This window comes from Lontra canadensis, unplaced genomic scaffold (assembly GCF_010015895.1).
Source record: "Lontra canadensis isolate GAN:19392208 unplaced genomic scaffold, GSC_riverotter_1.0 scaffold126, whole genome shotgun sequence".
In the NCBI taxonomy this organism is placed as follows: domain Eukaryota; kingdom Metazoa; phylum Chordata; class Mammalia; order Carnivora; family Mustelidae; genus Lontra; species Lontra canadensis.
The window spans coordinates 3,100,241-3,118,483 of record NW_022631120.1 but is presented as its reverse complement, the minus strand read 5'-3'; the positions used below and the strand labels follow the sequence as shown (position 1 = coordinate 3,118,483).

The 18,243-nt window shown below is 46.2% G+C and overlaps 1 protein-coding gene across 3 annotated transcripts in view; it reads left to right on the top strand.

Moving 5' to 3' along the window:
- The window catches only part of SEMA6A (semaphorin 6A), a 125,002-nt gene that overhangs the window by 48,774 nt on the left and 57,985 nt on the right, over nt 1-18,243 (top strand). For all 3 annotated transcript variants that reach the window (XM_032842255.1, XM_032842253.1, XM_032842254.1), the window contains exon 2: nt 16,465-16,602. In XM_032842255.1, the coding sequence (XP_032698146.1) occupies nt 16,503-16,602 (100 nt within the window). In that variant the 5' untranslated portion in view covers nt 16,465-16,502. The remainder of the gene's footprint in view (nt 1-16,464; nt 16,603-18,243) is intronic.

The window sequence follows — 18,243 nt, the reverse complement described above, 5'->3', positions numbered from 1 at the left end:
AAGTTATGAGTCACCAGGAAGGGATTTGAGACAAGAGTGGAGTTAAATCATCTCTCAGGGTCTCTATGTCATTGGCAATAGTGCCTTAGGAACAAGCCAATGGATGACATTCACACCCAGAAAGGCCACACACCAGAGCTTAACTTTGGATCCCACGCTTGAAGACCTCCTCTGAGCCCTCTGAGCAGAGATGAGAAGAGGTGGGGGAGTTCGGATGCTGGACATTCCCACCCCAAAAGGCCTGTGGCTAATGCCCATGATGTTCATTAGGTTATGACCATCCCTCTCCTTGCGTACACACTTGGGCTACAGACCTATCCCCTACACAAACTGGTCAAACCTGGGATCCTGGAAGAATGAGGCCTGGACAAATCCTGAGAACCTTCTCTTCTGTCCTTTGGTTCTAGGCAGGTTACTTCATCAACAGAGCTATATGGGCAGCCTCCAGCAAAAGCCTGAGTCAACAGCAGGATTTTCCTGGACCATCTGTGGTTTCCTGCTCTAAGCAGTGCTTCCTCAGTACGTGGGAGGAAGAACTTGTCAGAGGATCCAAGAATCCTAGGCAATAAGGCTCTCCAGTGGGACCTTACATGTTGTCTAGTCTAGCCCCACATCCGATGTCTGACTGCCCTAGATAATATTCCTTCCACTCCAGCACTCAGCTGGCCTCCTGCCCCTTGGGCAAGACAGTCCATCTTTGTGTTCCTGGGACTACTAGAAAGTTCCTTATTTTCAGCAGAAATTCTATGCTAGTGATTTCTACCCACTGATGTTAGCTCTACCCTCCTGTCTTCAGGGTTTCTCTTCAGGTATCTGAGAACACCCACCCTTGCTCCTTGCATCTCCACTTCCTTTTAACGCCAGTCTGTCAGAAATTGTTCTGATGTTCTTTCTTGGGGTAACATTTACTCATTACTCAATGAATATTTATTAGAAGTTCACTGTGTAGTAATAAGCTTTGTTCCAGAACGTGTAGATATATTGATTAACAAGACAAGCTTGTCCATACCAAGCTTACATTCTGATGGATGGGGGGGAGGGAGAGATAAAAGCAAATAAGAATATAAATGTGGAGATATCAACTAAGGACAAATCTACTCAGAAACTTAGAATAATGTGATTTTTTTAAAAGGCGGGGGGGGGGGCGAGGATTGGGTTGTTTTCCAGGTCAGGAAAGGTCTGTTCAAAGAAGTGACTTTAAAAAAAAGAAAGAAAAAAAAAGTTTGGTTTAGTTGAGAGAGAGAGAGAGAGAGCGTGCACGTGGGAGTAGGGAGCAGGGCAGAGGGAAAGAGAGAATCTCAAGCAGATTGCTCAGCACAGAGCCTGAGCCAGATATGGGGCTCCATCTTAGAATCCTGAGGTCACAACCAGAGGAGCTGGAAGCTTAACCTCCTGAGCCACCCAGAAGTGACGTTTTAACATGGTTCTAAAGGACGAAGGTGAACAGACAATTGAAGAATGGGAGGTAATTCCAAGTGGTGGAGGGTGAGGGGCACAGGTCGGTAAGGCAGGAATGAGACCCAGGCAGGGCAGCAGGAGCCAAGTATGAAAGGATGGAATGCAACACGATGCGGTCCGGGAGATCAGGTGGTGCTTTCTGCACCCAGGACTGGCGGTTTCAGTTCTGGCGTAAATGTAGTTAGAAGCCACTGGAGAGTTTATGCAGGGGAGGGTGCGACCTGAGTTTTCAAAAGACCGTCCTAGGTTAGCATGTGGAGAGGCGGACGGATATGGTATGTTTCAGTTGTAAAATCCCTACCGGGTGTTATCTCTCAGTCCTCTGAACCTGTAGTATTTTGAGCTTCCGCTGCTGACTGCTCTGTTACAGGTGCTCACGCTTCCTAGAGTGGTCTGGGGGCCCCGAAAGGGCAGAACCCACTGTGGGGCCCAAGACCTCAGTATCCCCGTGTCCCAGCTTCGTTGGCACATTGGAGACTCCACCATGTGTGGAGCAGATGGACAGATGAAGGGGAACCACTGACAAAGGCAATTGCTTATTCAACCTGAACACCGACAATAACGTCCTCTCCCAGGCCAGCACCCCGGCTCATACTTCCCCATGTCTCACGTTTTCACTGCTCACTCCCCAAACATTAAAGAAGTAATCCATGATGCACAAAAGCAACGTTCCTTCAGAATGAAAGCATGTGCAAAAAATGGAAAAATTACCATTAGCGATTCTCAACCTCCGTGTCTACCTTTCGTGAGGTAGGAGGGGCACCCGCACAGCCTTGATTTTCAGATGGGGACACCGCATCCGAGCCTAGGTCATCACAGCCACATGCCACACAGTACCTTGCCCCCTCCTCAATAAGATTCGGGAGGAGACAGCCTTCCTTTCCTGGCTCAGTGCTGCCGGCAAGGGCTGATTCAATAGAAATGTGGGGAAGCCCATGTGCCTACCCTTGCAGAACACTTCTGAATGACTCTTCCCTTTTTTAGCTGAAGACTGAAGACTGTTAGCTCAACAGGCAGAATATGGCTATTTGAGTAGGAAATTATTCTGCCTTAGTCTTTTACTTATTCAAAGTGAACCTGGGGAATCTCCCTTTCAGAAAGAAGTTCATGCGTTACTCCCTCTCCGTGTGCTCCATAGCTGTGCTCTCCCCATCTCACGGCTCCGACCCAGGGATCCTTCCCAGGGAGGAAGCCTGCAGGACCCAGCCAGACCTCTACGCTGTCCGGTAACCAGAGGATAGCGAGCTCTCAGGGCCACTTCTGCATTTCCTGTGCCTCCACTGCCTCCCCCAGGAATGCGCTGCATGTGTGTACCGGGACCCCCATGCTGTCCCAGGGTGACCAGCCGCCTGGGCGTGTCTGCTGGGCTGGGCAGAGGTCTCGCCCTCCCTTCCGCCCAGATTTATCGCCTCTCTCTTGTCTGACCCTCAGCACTAAGGTTGGGCTTTTACCTGTCATGCTCGGGCTTCCTGGATAATTTCACTTTTCTCCAGATTCTGGTCTCTCACACAGATAGTAATTATACTGATTGTCTGCCATGCTATTAATTAAGGGAATTGTGACTTATTTATTTATTCATTCATTCTTAGATTTAGGGGTTAATTGCTGATAACAATGTGCTGTTTTCCCTCCAGATAATTTGGACCGCCGTGATTAACCTTGTGTCCAGGCTATCTGCTATTTGCCATTTGCCTCTATTTTTACCTCAGAGCTAGAGTTGATCACCATTGAGCCTGATGCCCAGGGCCCCTGTTGTGAGAGGCAGTGGAGGCAGGCAGTTTGTGGAGGGGATCATTTGTGCAGAGGCATTCAGAGAAGAGAAGCAAGTATGTCTTCGTCCCCTCCCCTCCCCCCACCTGTTGCCGGAGATAAAAGCTCTCCTCCCAAAATATTCTTGAAATTCAAATTCTTCATTCTATTAACTAACATTCTACTAACCTTCAATGGACTGGTATTACCTATGAAAACAAAGCTGCAGGTATTTGAAAGCTAAAGGCCAGTAGTACATAAAGCAAATACTGCCAGTTGACAGCTCCCTCTGATTACGGGAATCGGCAAAAGCCACAAGCAGGCTCACTTCATGGGGAAAGACAAAGATTCCAGATTCCAGGCATCCAGGCACTGTGAATGCTCCTTTGGAGAAACTACCACTAACTGCATAGAAATGGCCGTGAAGTCTACCCAGTGAACGCTGGGCAAGAGGCGAAGGCTGTCAGGTGGGAGGAGGAAGGTAGCACACGGGGGTGGGGGGGGGCGCTGCCCCTGGGGAGGCAGTCCCTTCTGCTGGTGGGGGATGTCGCTACTCACCCACCCGTGTCTGAGACCCTCTCTACCAAGATCCCCTCCGCTCCGTGAGCTGTGCTCATTCTGTAGAAGCCTGTTCTTGTCAGCCCTTGGTATAGATAGAAACCCGTCACCAGGAGCACAGAACAGAGGAAATGGAAACAAGATAATTCAGTCAGCAATTCCTAATCTCTGAATTATTCTTTCAAGTATCATATGATACACTTCAAAAAAAAAAGAAAGAAAGAAAGGAAAAAGGGAAATCAGATTACATTGTTTTCACTGTGAGACTCAATGCAGTACGTCTGGGATAATTAGAGAGCTCCTGAGTTTAGCAAAGCCAGGGCTGGGAATTGGCCTCTAAAGCATCTCCTTTGCTCTTGTCTTTTATCCTGATTTTAATCTCCTCGGGGACCAAGGAATATAGTTCCACAGTCTCCTTCTCAAAGCTTTGCAACAGATGTGCTTCAGCATTTTTAATTTTTCAGATTTTAGAAAAGTGGCGTGGGACATATACCCCAGTGAGGGCAGCATCCAGTAACCAAATTGTTCATATTTTTGGCAGTGGAGCATTATGTACAATAGCCAAGATGTGGAAGCAGCCCAAGCGCCCATCCATAGATGAATGGATAAAGAAGAGGTAGCATATGAATATAATGGGAGTACTACTCAGCCATCAAAAAGAATGAAACCTTGCCATTTGCAACAACAGGGATGGACCTAGAGGATATTATGCAAAGAGAAAGAAGTCAGGCAGAGAAAGGCAAATCCCATATAATTTCACCCATATGTGGAATTTAAGAAACAAAACAAACAAAAAAACCACTCTTAAAAACAGGGACCTGGTAGTTACCAGAGGGGAGGAGAGTGGAGGATGGGTGAAATGGAGGAGATTAAGAGGTACACACCTTTAGTTACAAATTAAGTAAATGACAGAGCTGAAGTGTGGGGCACAGGGAACACAGTCAAGTTGCAGTAATGCTGTTTGGTGACAGATGGTGACTACACACCTGTGGTGAGCACTGAGTAATGTCTAGAATTGTAGGATCATGTCCCACACCCGAAACGAATGCAGTAACACTGTATGGCAACTACATTTCCATTAATTTTTTTTTTTTGCAGTGAAATATATAAATACTCATCCCAAGAGGAATCAATAAAGTCTACAAATGGTCCCATGCCAATTTAAGTCAAATTTTGTCACCACATAAATAGGAAAGAGTGTTTGGTTTTCAGGGTTTGTTCCCTGGGTTTGGTTTGGTCTGGTTTTTGTAACTGCAAATGAGGGGCTGTGTACCTCTATTTCAAAAACCAGCTCGCTTCATCCAGATCTCGAGAAACAGAAAAGCAAATCTTGTTTTTCTTTACACTTAAGAAAAAGTGAGGCATTTTTCAAAACAACCACTGCTGTGAAAATAGTCCATCCAGACGCTTACCGCCTTCCTCTCGATGAACAGGGCTTTAAATCTCGAAGTTTCTGTGCAGTGAACTTGAAGTCACCTATGTAAGGAATCAAGTCATTAAGTGGCAGAGACATTTAAACAAACCCGTAATTTCCTGGAACTTACTCTTACTGGCCTTACGGAAGCATATTTTCAGGATGTTTAGAAATCGTTATTAATTTTCAGGGTAGGATTTCACATTACAAATAAACAAACACTATAGGGAGTATTAGCACCAGATTGGACTTGATCTGAAAAGAAGGAACTAGTGAACAGTGCAAAGGGATACCTGCTCGAAGTCAATCAAGACAGCCGAATAAAGAACATGAAGAAAGCCAATAAAGATATCATTCATTCAATTTCAGGAAAATTCAGCATTTATCTACCAACGGCACTAGTAAATTTAAATCGCTTTAAATGCATGGGTTTGCAGTTTCATCTGATTCGCCAGGATATAAAGACGACCAGTTTTTCCTCTTAATAAATGAAATGAATTTCCTAAAGAATGTAAGAAAATCATGGAAAGCCAAGAGCTAATGCTTCCATCTCATTTCTGTCCTGGGTGCGTCTCGTCTAGACGGAGACACAGATAATCCACTGTGCGTGTAGATGTTTCAGGGATGATAAGAACCAGTCGGCAATATCATGCCTGGTTATGGAGCAGATCCTGAAACGATATTATGTTTCTCTATATACAATTAGAAGCTTGTCGTCAAACATAAACTCTATTTTTGGCCTTCGCGTTCCTGGAAGAGCATCAGAGCTCACTGAGAGAGACAAAGGACACAGTGAAAAACAGCATGCAGCCAACACCAGAGAACCTGATCCATAAGGTTTAGTGCAAGAAGGTGTTTTTCACTGCCTGATCTTGAGGCTGTTTGAACCGGGGGCGGGGGGGCTGTGGGGGGAGGCAGTAAAACGTGTAGGGCTCAGTCAAAGCGTCCATCACGTGTGACTGATGATATTGTTACTTTGGGCTGTTATTCCGAGCTCAAAGGAGGAGAGAGACTCCGCAGGTTGTTTTCATTTCTCTCGGAGCCATGTTGGAAGTTGACTCCCACTCCAACAGGAGCAAGGACAGAGCCCGGCAGCCCAGCTCAGCCAGAGGCAATCCTAGGCCAGTGAGGAGCCGAAAGGTGAGGGCTGCGGCTGGAGAGTCTGTTTTCCTTTAACTGCGCTGAGAGCAAGCAGAGGAGAAGTGACTGGGGAAAGTCACCCCACCAAAGGTTGGCAACTGCTGCCTTTTAGTTGAAAGCATCTCGGGATTTTGACAAAGTTTCGTGGAAAGCCCCAGCACTAATCTCGAGTTTGCTCTCTATAGAGTCACTCTCCAAGTAGCTTTCTAAAGGCGGAAGGCAAGTGCCTTCAATGTAAGCCTGTTATTTTTTTTTTGCCCTGTTTCATTTTTAATGAAATTAGCGATGTACAGAAAACCAGGGAGAGTAATGAGGAAAAAACTCCCATAATCGGCACCTCGAGTGAACGAACACCAATATTCTGAGCTCCTGCTGCAGAGCTTCCCCGCCCCCATCCTTCTTCATCCCGGGTCATATTCTTAGAAGGAAAGAGTAATGTGATACACTCTTTATTCTCACCTATAATTCTTTAAACTGAACTTCGGGAGAAGTGCAAAAATCCACCCATTACTTTAGACAAATATTTGAAATTCCTTAGGCAGAAAGGGAAATGGTCCAGTTCCAGTGTCTGAAAACCCGATCAGCATGGAGTTGCTCATGGTAACACACTGTTCTCTAGACCTAGTCCGCCTGAAATCTCTCAGCTCCCAGGTAGAGGCGCCTCCTCTACCCTCCCCAGTCCACACTGACCCCCCCACCCTGCAACGTGCCAAGCCTCTCTCCAGCAGGAGGCCCTAGGGTGATCATCCCAGCCACTTGCCTTTACAACACCTCCTCACTCCAGACAGTATTCTTCCCAACAGGACTCTTTTCTTTCTTTCTGAAACCTTACGGATATTTGTTTATGTATTCTATCTTGGGACAACAGGCAGGAGCTGTGGGGTCCATCTACTAAAGAGAACATTCTGGGGCGGGGGGCGGGGGGGCGAGGAGACCGTTTCTCCCATCGCCGCCTGCCTCAGCAGCGAGCACAGAGCCTGGCTCCTGACAGAAGGCAGGGAACTGGGCAGTGGCAGGAATGAACACCAGGCAGCAAGCCCAGGAGAAATGAATGAGTCTTGGCTGCCTTTCTGAAGGCAGTGTAACGTGGGGACAGAGCTCAGTGAAGGAGTCGGGAGTCCACTGCTGTTCAGCTTTGCCACTTTTGAGCTGTGCCACGCTTGGCAAGTGACCTCCCTTCTCAGGCCTCAGTTTCCTTAGCAGTAAAACAAAGGGGGCGCGTGTTTCTGCCTCTGTAGCAGATGTTTGAGTTCAGCCATGTTATAAAAGCTGGAAAGATGGAGGTGCCCAGAAGCTGATGGGAGACACGGCTACATTGTGGCTGGGACTGCTGTAGCCTTCTGAGCTCCAGACAGTGGGGCCAAGGTCATGACTTCATTCGAGGAGCGCCAGTGAGATAGGGGACTGTATCCGAAACGTCCAAGCGAAGCCCACCGGATGTGCCGGCTGAGGGGTGCATGTGTTGGGAGGAGGGGAAACACAAGGAAAGCCGCTGTAATACAGAACCTCCTGAAGGAGAAGACCCGCCTCTTCCCCTTTAAACATGAAATAGCTTTACAACCTGACTTTATTTTTCCAACAAAACTGTTTTTCCTCGCAGGACTTCTGAATCCACAGCTGTTTTCCTGCTCCTCTGTGACTGGTTTTAGACCTAAAATGGGATATTACACACAGTGGCTGTTCATGATTAGACGCCACTGAATGCCCATGCCATTCTCCAAAATGTGTTGAGGTTGGGTCTGTGGCATTTCCCCTGAAATGGGGGTTTCTAGGCTTCTGCTGATGGCTGAGAAGAGGAGGAGACCAGGTCTTTATTACGAGGCTAGGGCCATTTTTCTCATTTGCATGAACCTTAGATCTCAAGGCAAATAATCACCCAAGAGGTGGATGTGGCCCTTGAAGCCTGGGTAGAGCAGAGGTTTACACCAGCATCTCCAGGCCCAAGTCGTTCCTCATCCCCCCCGGGAAGTGTTCTTTGGTGGCCCGGTTATGCATCCTGAGGACAGCAGCAGCGTCCCAGTGTCCGCAGGCCTTGAAACAGGGCTGTGCAGGCCCGGGAGGGCCACCTGCTGTCTCAGCACTCTTCAATCCCTGAACCGGTCCTCTGGTGCAAGAACGATCAGCAGCTGGGTCCCCTTGAGACAAGTGTCCAGCAAGCTGGGCTTTCTGCACCAACCCCTGCTCTCCCTCCTGTCTCTGGGCAGAGAGCTTCCTTCTGCTGACTTGAGGGGTGTCCAGATCTGTTTATATTATCAGCTGCTGAAGCGGGCTTGTTTCTACCCTTCCTAACAGACTCTGTTCTCTAGGATGTACTGACTTTAAAACATTGCTGCTGAGGCGGTGGCCGGCAGGCAAGTGGCTCCACTTAACACAGTGTTGTCATGAGCCAATCCACTTCTCCTAATGCTGTGGCTCAGAAGCATTTGCGTCTTCTTACGTGAAGCCTGCAATCACGGGGCTGTAGAATGGAATGAGCCTCTGCATGCCTACATGTGTGGAAGCAACTGTGTACTCCTTCGATAGATTTTTATTACTGAAGCCGTTAGGAACGTCAAGCCACTCTGTCCACGTGAGCATAGATGCATCAACATATATTCAACTACTATCTTAAGCACAGTCGCTATTTATGTCAGCAGCTCTCTCTTTTCCAACCTTCCTTCTGTTCCCCTTTCTTTGATGTCCTGGAAGGACACTGACTTTGGCGTCACACAGACCTGGGCTTGCGTCTGCACCTTCCCTTCTTACTGACGGTGTTGTAAATATTGACTGTGGCACCTGGTCCACAGTCAATATTTCCACACAAGGAAACTGGAGCCTCAGTTTCCTTGTGTGCCTAAGACCTTAAGACTATCAGGTCTGTCTCCCTGGGTTGCCACAGTGTTTAAATAAGACAGTATGCATATGGACCCTGTATACAGAGAGTGCATGATAAAGCTCCATGCCCACCCCATCCCTTGCCCATCTTCCACACTGCTATTTTCCTTTGACAGCCAGGATTCACATTTTACAATCACACGATGAGAGTTACACCATTCTGAGATGGGCTCTCTGCCTCTCCCAGATAGTCCCCCACCCGGAGACAGGAAGCTTCGTGACTTGGAAGGGGAAGGGGGGACTGAGGGCAAGAGGAAAAGGGAAGGACGAAGAAGAGGGGGCTTCCTCTCCCACTGAAGAAAGACACCACCAGCTGCTAATCTGGGGTCCACCTGAGAATTTCTTAAGGAATTCCAAGAAAAGCTACTAGCCATTTTTAAGTATCTCAACAGAAGAATGCACATTTATTGAGGGGTACAACTTTCCAGAGCATTATGAGCTCACATCCAAGCTTGAGATACTGTTTTGACCACCCTAAAGCTGAGGAATCTGGCTCAGAGACCTTCAGCTGGTAAGTGGGATTCAAAACCCTCTGCTCTTTCTGTTCCCTACATTGTGAGCAATAGTTTGGTTTCATTGAGGAGCTTTTACACCAATGTCAATTCAGATTTTTAAAGACAGAGCCTGGGTGGCTCAGTCGGTTAGGCAGCTGCCTTCAGCTCAGGTCATGATCTCGGAGTCCTGGGATCGAGCCCATCATTGGGCTCCCTGCTCAGTGGGAAGCCTGCTTTCTCCCTCTCCCACTCCCCTTGCTTGTGTTCCCTCTCTTGCTGTCTCTCTGTCAAATAAATAAATAAAATCTTTAAAAAAGAAAGAAAGTGACATTACAAAGACACAAACTATGAGGTCAGAAAGCTGGAGCACAGTAACCAAGGTACGGAAGTGAGCCAAGTGTCCTCTAATAGAAGAACGGATGAGGAAGAAGTGGTGTGTGTGTGTGTGTGTGTGTGTGCGCGTGCGTGCATGCACGCACGCACGTGCACACACATATATGCACGGTGGAATACTACTCAGCCATAAAAAATAATGAAAGCTTGCCATTTGCTACATGGGTGGATCTAGAGGGTATCCTGCTAAGTGAAGGAAGACTGAGGAAGATAAATAATACATTTCACTTCTATGTGGAATCTTAAAAACAAAATAAATGAACAGAACAAAACAGAAACAGACTCAGAGGCACAGGAGACAAACTGTGGGTTACCAGAGGGGAGATGCCTGAGGGGGACAGGTGAAACAGAAGAAGAGGATTAAGAGGTTCGCAAATGCAGTTATAAAACAAGTCAGTCACGGGATGTAAGGTCCAGCGTAGGGAGCAGAGCCAAATAACACTGCACCAACTTCATATGGTGACAGATGGTAACCACTCTGATTACGGGGACCATTTTGTAATGTGTAGAAACACTGCATCACTATGATGTAGACCTAAAACTAACAGGGTATTATATGTCAGTTACCCATCAATTTTTTTTTTTTTAAGATTTTATTTATTTATTTATTTGTCAGAGACAGAGGGAGAGAGATTGAGCGAGCACAGGCAGACAGAGAGGCAGGCAGAGGCAGAGGGAGAAGCAGGCTCCCCGCCGAGCAAGGAGCCCGATGTGGGACTCGATCCCAGGACGCTGGGATCATGACCTGAGCCGAAGGCAGCCGCTTAACCAACTGAGCCACCCAGGCGTCCCACCCATCAATTTTTTTAAAAAGAAAAAAAAAATTTTTTTTAAAGCTAGAGCAGTAACAATGGAAACGTCATCCTTACTATAAAACCCGACTATCAGAATATAATTAAGTGGTAACAACTGCGGTCTCTCTGGCCAGATCAGAACTCCTTATGGGACTTGAACCTTGTCCTGATGTTGAAACTAGGTGTCACAGGCCGGGATTTCTCAGCTCTAGCTCAAGGAACTTGAAACAGGAGTGTCCGGGTTCAAAGCCCCTGCATGTCCTGTGCTCCCTAATCACCACATACTCACTCCCTTTGTCACCAGGGCAGAATCACCCAGAATCGTATAACCCCAGAGCCTGGACTCCAGAGCCCATAACATTTCATATGCTTTCATTTTACAGGTGAGGAAACAGAGCCAGCAAGGCTACGTGACCTGCCTAGGGTCACCCTATTGTCAGTGTGCCCTTCCTTCTTTTAATGACAGTGTGAATTATTGATTAGCTGTAAAACTTCCTATGATGTCAGCAGAAAATGGGCTTTTTAAAAGAATTACTGAAACACAGTAGTAAATGATTTACCTCGTAAGAAAAAAAAAAACAAACCACCACTACCATCTTATTATCAAGAGTATTTTGCATTAGCAAGTCTCCAGATAAATTATTTTTCTCACTGTTCCCACTTATTATTATTATTACTTATTATTAAAATGTTCATGGGGGGGCGCCTGGGTGGCTCAGTGGGTTAAGCCTCTGCCTTCGGCTCAGGTCATGATCTCAGGGTCCTGGGATCGAGCCCCGCATTGGGCTCTCTGCTCAGCAGGGAGCCTGCTTTCCTCCTCTCTCTCTGGGTGCTGCTCTGCCTACTTGTGATCTCTCTCTGTCAAATAAATAAATAAAATCTTTAAAAAAAAAAAAAAAAGTTCATCGATGCCAACACTCGGGAAGACAGTACCCCAAGTTGTATCTACCCAGCCAATTCCAGGTACAAAGGCAAGCACCCCATGCTGCTGGGGCACATGTCCTCCATGTGTGGAGCACCCAGGTGGGTCTCCAAACAAGCAACATCCATTCACGTGTGTGTGCAGACACTGGGTCCCCCAAGGCTCACATACTAAGACTGATATGAGCTATTCTGCTTGTTTTTCCCTCATCTGCCATGCTGATGTGCTTTTCCTGAGGGGCATGGAGGCTGCCCTCAGAGCCTTCAGGGGTCAGACAGGTGAGGTGAGTGGTTGATGAGGCTTCCTAAGACAATGGAAAATGGCGGGAACGTTTCCAAGTGGAGAGGGCTAGCATGATCTCCTTGGGGCAGCCACTGCTCGGCTCCAGAGCACCGGCCATGTTAAATGTTGGCCAGTGAAGGCAGATCACTGCTTTTTCTTTTTTTAAGAAGCCAGAAACCCAGAGTTCTATGTTAAATCTCCAATATTTTTTCCCCCGAAATGCTGGCAACTAATTTTGCTTTTTTTCTGCTCCGTGAGCCAAGCTTTGGCCAAGTCCTACCAGTCTGTGAGCCCGAGCAGAACTTTCCAGGGCAGGCGTTGGGGGAATGGCTGGGCAGAGGACTGGGGTTAAGCGTGAGTGGTACTCTGGCGGCACAGGCTTGTCGTGGCTCTCCAGTCCTCATGGCACCAGATTCATCAGAAGGAAGACATGGCCATTTGTGACCTCAGTGACATCCCCTTTGCTTCATGCTTTGCTGACACAGTCACCTGCTGCTATATGACAGGGGTGTGCAGGAGGGAGGTGGATGGGAGCTCCAACTACTGAAAATACTCGATCATTTCAAAACACAATTATCACCACGAACGCAGCCACAGGATTTTCAGACAGACTTCCTTTCAGCCCCTTTTGTTCAGCCCTCAATCTGGAATACTGGAGGCTGGGTTCCTGGCCAATCAGCATTCTGCACAGACCATTCAGCCCACGGCGGCCAATAGCCCCAACACTACTTGTACGCCGCGGATCTGTTAAGTCAATTTGGCCTTAAACACTGTAGGGGAAAAATTACAGTAGAAGAGAATTTTTATCTGGGCTGAGAGTGTATAGTTAAGTCAACACAATTCTCGCCCATGTGACTCAGAGTAAAGTCATGTAATTCATTTTAGATGAATCCAAATAGATCTAATAAATTCACCCGGCAGATGCCTATTAAAATGAAATATGCTCTTAAGGTTTTCCACAAATGCTGCAGGTTGGAGAAGAGGAGGGTTATACCTTTAGAGTAGTGGTGGATTCTACAAAGGCCCTTTCTCTTCAGGCTCAGAAGAGTGGAAAGTTGAGACGATGAGATGGGAAATCAGGCAGGAGAAGCTGACTTTTGAAGTAAATGTTTTTGCTTAGAATGCTCGTATTGGGACGCCTGGGTGGCTCAGTGGGTTAAGCCTCTGCCTTTGGCTCAGGTCATGCATGATTCCAGGGTCCTCGGATCGAGCCCCGCATCAGGCTCTCTGCTCAGCAGGGAGCCTGCTTCCCTTCCTCTCTCTCTCTGTCTGCCTCTTTGCCTACTTGTGATCTCTGTCAAATAAATAAATAAAATCTTAAAAAAAAAAAAAACAAAAAACAGAATGTTCGTGTTGACAGCCTCCCCACTATCTCATTGCCTGGGTATCTGCTGAAGTCTAAGTCCAGTGGAGCCCAGAGAAGCACAGTTAACAGAGAGGGAAACCAGCAAATGGCTGTAGATGCCCAGAAACACACGGTCTGTGGGTAGCACTGCTCCAAGTCTCAAAAATTCCTTAAACAACCTCTTTAATTGCAACAGCCCAGCTAGCTCCAGAGTCTGAAATTCAGAGGCAAGTGCCTGTTTGTGTTTTGTTCTCCTAAGCTCAAGGCCTGTCTGCATCGCTGCGTCTTAGAGGGAAGACCCAGCCCGCATTCCGTGGAACGGGAAATGACCATGTGACTGAATGGGGATCTCTCCGCGAAATAATCGTTTCAACAAGAAAATATATTGTCTACGTATTTACAAGGGTTGAGCCCAAAGTTGTGTAGGAAGGGAGTAATACATCACAACGCTGGCCGAAGACAACTGTATAAAGTGTTCGTGTGGACGGCCCGCGGTCCTGCTAGAACGCTTGCTTCCTCCCCTATGATGTACATGTTAACAATCTGATGATATGATGATAGAAAGACACATAAAACAGCTATTTTTCCTGGCATGGAGCCCTACTGTAAACCTGGAGATACTTAAATACCCCATCGCAGCCTCAGTCCTGGCTAAGTGTAAGGATTAAAGGATGCACAGAACAGGTTTCTTCTGCGAGCATCGCCCTGCTGGCCAGCTTCTGGGGGTGGAGCACGGTGCGTCTGCCCCATGCCGTCTTGGGAGATACAATAAAATAGCAGGGCTCAGCCTCTTTGGCTTGTAGGGCACGTGTACAAAGACGAATGCCAACTGGGGAAGGCCAAAGACTCAAGTGTCATGTCGAGACAAATTAATCTTTGAAAGTACACGTATATTTCCCAAGATTGAGAACCAGCGTCCTGAGTCTGTTATTCTTCCTTCACCCGCTGCAAATGACCTGAGGTATCTGCTTCTGTATTAGGCTACAATACCGCTCCTGAGCCCTCGGTAAATGTTGCCCCTTCTGCCGGCCCGCTGTAGTTTCTCATCTAACATCTAACAGCTGACTGGGATCTGGTTTATGTCTTGCTTACTCCCGTCACTGATTTCTCCTCTTTAGTGTTCTACTGAACAGAAGCCAGGAGAAACAAACAAGGGGACCTCAAGGCTTCTTCACTTTGGGTTCAGAGTTTCTGCAATAGTAAGAACCAGCAAATCAATGAATGAACAGACGATCACTTTTAACCTGTCTATAAATACATGTTTATGTCTCTGGGTAATGGATTGCCCTGGTGAGCAAGTCATCATTTAAAGCTTAATTTTAATCTCCACACCAGAGATGGAGATACGGAAGGGCTCGGGCTTTTCTCTTTTTCCTCTTTTTCAAGATAAATCAAATTAATTAATGTGTACTTTCCAACTGAAGAAATGATTAAGACCCAGCTGTGTCTGTGAAACTCTAAGTTGCAAAGCTACACTTGGGACTTGTTACTGCTTTTGTTGGCATGAAGAAGAGAGACAAAGGTATCTAATATTAAGTGTTCTCAAAAGTGTAAGTTGGCAGTTTGTTCACCAAATTAACTTTCAAAGATCCCTCACTTACTAAGTCTGACCTTCCTACACACAAATCTTAAACGATCGATGGACTACTGTAAAATAGCTTTGTTCAACAAAGATCATCTTTGGCAGGCTACTTCAAAGGCTTTACCACTCTGGAAAGATGAAAAGGTATCCCCATTTTACATGATTTCCCTTATAGATTAAGACTTATTTGAAATATGTCTGAGAATTATGCGATATTTACTGAATTATGTGCCTTCTTTCCCCGTATTGAGCAGCCCCAATGGGACTGCTTTTATGTCTAAGATTTAGGAGAATTTTCTACACAAAATAGAGCATTTCTAAGAACATATACAGCTGGTCAGAACAGTATATCTGGCATTTTTATTCACTACTATTCCAGTGCAAGGCAGTATTTGAAACTAAAATATACAGAGAGAAATTTTTTTAACCAATACCATTTCAGGGGATGCCTGCGTGGCTCAGTTGGTTAAGTGTCTGACTTCAGCTCAGGTCATGATTGCCAAGTCCTGGGATCAAGCCCCAGGTCAGGCTCCCTGCTTAGCAGAATCTCTGCTTCTCGCTCTGCCCCTCCCAACTCCTGTGCTCACTCTCTCAAATAAATAAAAAAAGTCTTTAAAAAAAAAATAACATTTCAGAATGTGGTTTCAGATTCTCCCTATAGTATTCTTCAGAGTCTAAAAGGATCCATTTCTTTTTTTTTTAAACAAAGATTGTGTGATTTTATTTATGTTTAAGGTCATTCTAGAATTACTATGGAATTATGGAATTATTTCAAAGAAGGGGTGAAGCAAGTAACAGAAATTAACAAGCAGGGTTCATTATGGGGTGTGTGTGTGTGCACGCACGAGCACACGCACATGTAAGCAAGTCTGCCTGTGTGTTGCGGGTGGGGTGTGGTGCCCAAGGAATAGTCACATTTAGGTCAAGAGGTCAGATCTTCTGATTTTTATCAGAAACCTCCTTTTTTTTCCCCCCCAATATTGGCAACCACTTCAAATTTTTTGAAAGAACCGGAGCTGGACAAACAAAACACATCTGGGGGATGGCAGGCTGCCTTAAACCTGCTGAGAAGAAAAGTATTTACATTAAAAAGAAAAAAATGCTTTCTCAGTCATCCACACTTTTTGGAATGCGTTTTCGTGACTGTGAATAGGAACCTATGACGGCCTTAAAATGGCTTTGGACAGAGGAACTAACAAGGTTCTGGGTCCTGTGTTCCAGGAGCAGCTTTGTGAAAGGGCTCTGATGCGCCAGGAAGGAGGCTGCCATGGGTAACAGATACAGGTTTCTAATATAAAACAGTAATCCGTGAATTCACAAATGAAAAGATATGAAACAGAGACCCCTTTTCTCTTAAATTTATCTTCAAGGTCATTTCATTTTATGGAGGTGAACACAGCTGACTTGCCAAAAATATGTATATATATATTTAATAATATCCTTCTTTGCTCTCTGGCAGGGTGAAGTAGAGAAATAAAGTCTCCCCGCTGAACTACTATGAGGTCAGAAGCCTTGCTGCTATATTTCACACTGCTACACTTCGCTGGAGCTGGCTTCCCAGAAGATTCTGAGCCAATCAGTATTTCGCATGGCAACTGTAAGTACCCGCGATTATCACTGTCATTCACTCCTTCTGTGGGCATTTTAGGCTGCATCACCCAGCAAAACACCCACCTTTTCTAAAACTTAATAAAACAGGAGACTTGCCAGTAGACAACAGCAGGGTCTCATCAAATTGGGGAGATGGCTGTTCTGTAACTCAGTGAAATACTGTTGGGGCGACCCCTGTGTGAACATATGTGTGAGGATCTGAAACGTTCCTCAAGTCCCTCTGATGACGTGTCCGGCCACGACAAGGAGGCCATCCTCGATCGTGCCCGGAAACCAGGAGTGGGAGAGTATCACTACCATGTGGGTATTGCCCGGAGCATGCCTTCTCACGTGTGGTTAACATGTGGGCACTGTTACAAGATGAGAACAAGAAAAAACACTAATTCCTTCTTTTAGATTTAGAGGTAAAAACTTTGCTGGACTTCGGATTCACAGAGGACCTATTTTAACTATTTATAACTGTCTTTTGGTCTCTGCTTCACTGTGAAGGGTAGAAAGCCATGTGATTAAGAGTTCAGGTGACTATTCAAGAGGAAAAGTCCCACCTGCACGTGGGACCCAACAGCCCATGTACTACTTCCTTCCCTTCCCTCCAAAAGACAAAGTGTTTTATCGTAATAAAGGTGAAAGGGAGCCCTTTCACCCAAATATCCATTTTCCCCATAGCCATCCCAAAACAAACACTGAACAGACCCTAAGGAAAGTATTTAGCTATAGGGGATATGAAGGAGAACCATCAGTGTGTGGCTTTCTGCTGGACAGTCCCTGAAAAGGGAAAGAATTTCATGAAAGTGAGCTGGCAGGACTTGGCACAGAAGACAATGAGTGCACAAAAGTCAGGGCATGCTTAAGGACCAAACTGTGTAGTTCAAAATGACTGAAGAGGCAGTCCACCTGACTCAAGGCACCAAATCTTCATACGCATTTATTAATCCCCATTTGGGATAGGTATTCGATCTCTGCTGCCCCTGTAAAGGAGAGTCCCCAGCCCAAATATGCTGCTGAAAATGGAAATGTCAGTGGACACTCAAATCCTTGACAGTAGAGGGACACGAACTATCTTAGCAAGCTCTTGGATGAATGGGTAAATGAAACTTCCGAGGGTGCAGGGGAACGCACAAGATAATCCCATACCAAGCTTGACTGTGAGTCAAATACACCAAGGCTCTCGGATACCCACTGTGAGTAATGCTCGGAGACTCTGGGGGATTCCAGTGTTGGGGTCTGAGCATGAATCTGTGAATGGGTTTCAAGCCATTATTTACAACCCACCCCAAAAAACATTTTTAAATATGACTCATCCTTCTTTCCTTCTGAGTTTCTCTGGAGGATTGCCAGTGCTCTGGAGAGTGTAGGTTTAAAGGCAGAGAGATTTTTGAAATGTAGGTATTTCTAAAGGTCAGATATTATTACAAATTGCCCGCTCTCAGCTCAAGAGAACAGGAGGAAAGCAGAAATATGTTCATTGACGGATCTCCAAGTCAGGGAAAATTCCAGATCACCCGACTGGCTACACTCCGTTTGACCCTGTCCTGTCAAAGCCCCCGCTTCTGTGAGATTAGCCAATTGCTTAACTCAAGAGTGAACTTCCCACAGTTCCTAGAATGCCAACCAACGTAGCGGGGCT